General features: G+C 40.7%; 1 protein-coding gene across 1 annotated transcript; it reads right to left on the reverse strand.

The window, feature by feature from the left end:
* Positions 1-820: 820 nt before the first annotated feature.
* Positions 821-1,900, reverse strand: LOC147630458 (uncharacterized). Its single transcript, XM_086810331.1, has one exon. It carries the CDS (start codon positions 1,760-1,762, stop codon positions 1,112-1,114), a length of 651 nt encoding a protein of 216 aa, XP_086666457.1. The 5' UTR covers positions 1,763-1,900; the 3' UTR covers positions 821-1,111.
* Positions 1,901-2,329: the final 429 nt, after the last annotated feature.

Raw genomic sequence — 2,329 nt, forward strand, 5'->3', positions numbered from 1 at the left:
CAATGAGCACAAGGAAAACCTTCAAAAAACACAAAGACGAAGCATTAAAGGAGCAAGTTATTACATAACCTTGATAGATGACTATTCAAGGGAGGTTTGGATTTATTTTTTGAAAGCTAAAAGTGAAGCTTTTGATACAAGAGGATCACACAAATTGAGGAGAGAAAAAGAGAAGAGAGACTTTATATGGGATAATATTATAGGATCACACAAAGAGGTGAGAGAAAAAGGGAAGACAAGACTTCATATGGGAGAGAAACAAGCAAAGACACACTTTATATGGGAGAATATTATAGGGAAGAGACATTATATGGGAGGCCATCATAGGACCAATATGAGAAGGATGCAATGTAAATAACATTAAGGACGAGTGTATGAAGACTCAAAGAGTGTGAAGTTATGAACATTTGAGAAGATAATAAGAAATGGTGAGGAGGTTGATGATGATGTTATGTTGAACGCCCCAAAATCCAAGTAGAAGCTTCCAAAAAAGCTATCACATTGTGATAAAATACTCCTATGGAGAAGATAATAAGAAATAGTGAGGAGGTAGATGATGATGCTATGTGGAAGGCCCCAAAATCCAAGCAGAAGCTTCCAAAACAGCTATAACATTGTGATAAAATACTCCTATGTGACTCATTGTCAACCCCCACAAGGGGCACATTCATTACATATTTGTTCAATATATTCCAAATGCAGAAAAGTCCACAAAAAAACATCACATGCGATACATTTCCATTTATCGTGTTTTTTATATGGCATCTTTTCAACGCCAAAGAGCAAAGGCCTATCATGGCACAGGAGCAATCAAACGTGCTTAGCTTTAATCCACATGTTTTTTCAGCAAAATATACAAAATAAATACAGGAACCACCTGCATATTCTGCAATTTTTTTTGGGACCAAAATTGTTAGGACTAATTGACAAACGTAATTACGGCACGAAATTGTTCGGACTAATTGACAGATGTAATTACGGCACTAGATTGTTAGGCTAAGGTGGCGAGTTAGACTAATCGACAGGTGCTTAGATTAAGCTGGCGCCGGCGCCGTCGCTCTAGAAATCTCACAAAATAATCACAAATTAGTGTTTGCCATTGTGTGAGCAATCATGAGTTGCCTGCGCAGACTGATCTCTTATTCTCTTTGATAGAATGCAATCTTGGAGTCCACGATCTGCATCTCCGGAGCATGACGGATCGGTAGGCCATTTGGAGCTCCGGCGTGTTGCAAAGCCGGCTGCTGTTTGCAGGAGAATTATCCTGCTCCTTAACACTAAAGCTGGCCTGCATGCTTCTCTTCTTATTGCCAATACCATGCGAGCTTGAATAACCCACATCAGAATTAATACCGTAATAACCATCCGATCTTTGATAACCCACTTCCGATCTGTTTCTAACCAGCAGCCTTGTGTGCTCTCCGCACTCTTTTGCAGGCATTAAACCTTCATTTGGGTCCTCTAGCATGGGCATATTTTGCCTGTTTTCAAAGCTCTTGAAGGGCAGCAGTAAGTAAAGCTGCCCTAGCTGCAGCTCCTCATCCGGTAAAAGGCTCGAGAGAGAATGGTGCCCAGGCCTTAGAGAATCCATAGGACATATAAAATGGTGGGGATAATCTAATAGTAATTTGATAACCTTAATGGGGACTGTGAAGTTTAGCACACTCCCATCAACAAGCAAAACCCTTGCAACAGGCGAGTGAGGCAGAGAAGGTGGTGAGTCTGAGCTGAAGCCAGAAGCGCAAGAAGAGAAATTACCCATGGCTAATCACAAACTGAACTCAAGTCATGCAAAGTAGGGCAAGGATTAGAGCGAGTTTAAGACGAAAGCATTGTGGTTATGAGAGAGAGAAGATGGACTAAGATAAAATGATAAGGATAAGCAAGAAATGGTGGTGGTAGTGCACCACACGCAAAGGGGTGGTTTTCTAGGTTGGACCTTGTGATTGCAGATGCAACGAGAAGCCTCCACTTGGCAGCCCTCCACACAAAAGTTGACAGGCCTCCATACAAAAGTTGACTACGACTCATCTCAGTAGTACAGCCCACCTGCTTGCCCATGTGGGCCAACAAACCCAACTTTGCCTTGTTCTCATCACCTTAGGTGAACAATAACCGTTGACAACCTTTTTACTTTCCTCATTCCTTCAGACCTCTCTACACTTTCTCTTTTGAAACACATGGGATAAATTCTCTTAGGAGCAGTGTTCACGAAAAACCGAGGTTTAGTGTCAGGTGAATAGCAAATTTTGAAAAATAACCATCAAATTTCAAAATAACAATTCACAAAAACTTACAAATTTTAAGGGATTTTAGTTATAATTTTGCT

This window comes from Cibotium barometz, chromosome 16 (assembly GCF_041138505.1).
Source record: "Cibotium barometz isolate CiBa-2024 chromosome 16, ASM4113850v1, whole genome shotgun sequence".
Classification (NCBI taxonomy): domain Eukaryota; kingdom Viridiplantae; phylum Streptophyta; class Polypodiopsida; order Cyatheales; family Cibotiaceae; genus Cibotium; species Cibotium barometz.

Coding starts and splice junctions, on each gene's coding strand:
- LOC147630458 (XM_086810331.1), bottom strand. CDS start 1,762: ATGGGTAATTTCTCTTCTTGCGCTTCTGGCTTCAGCTCAGACTCACCA.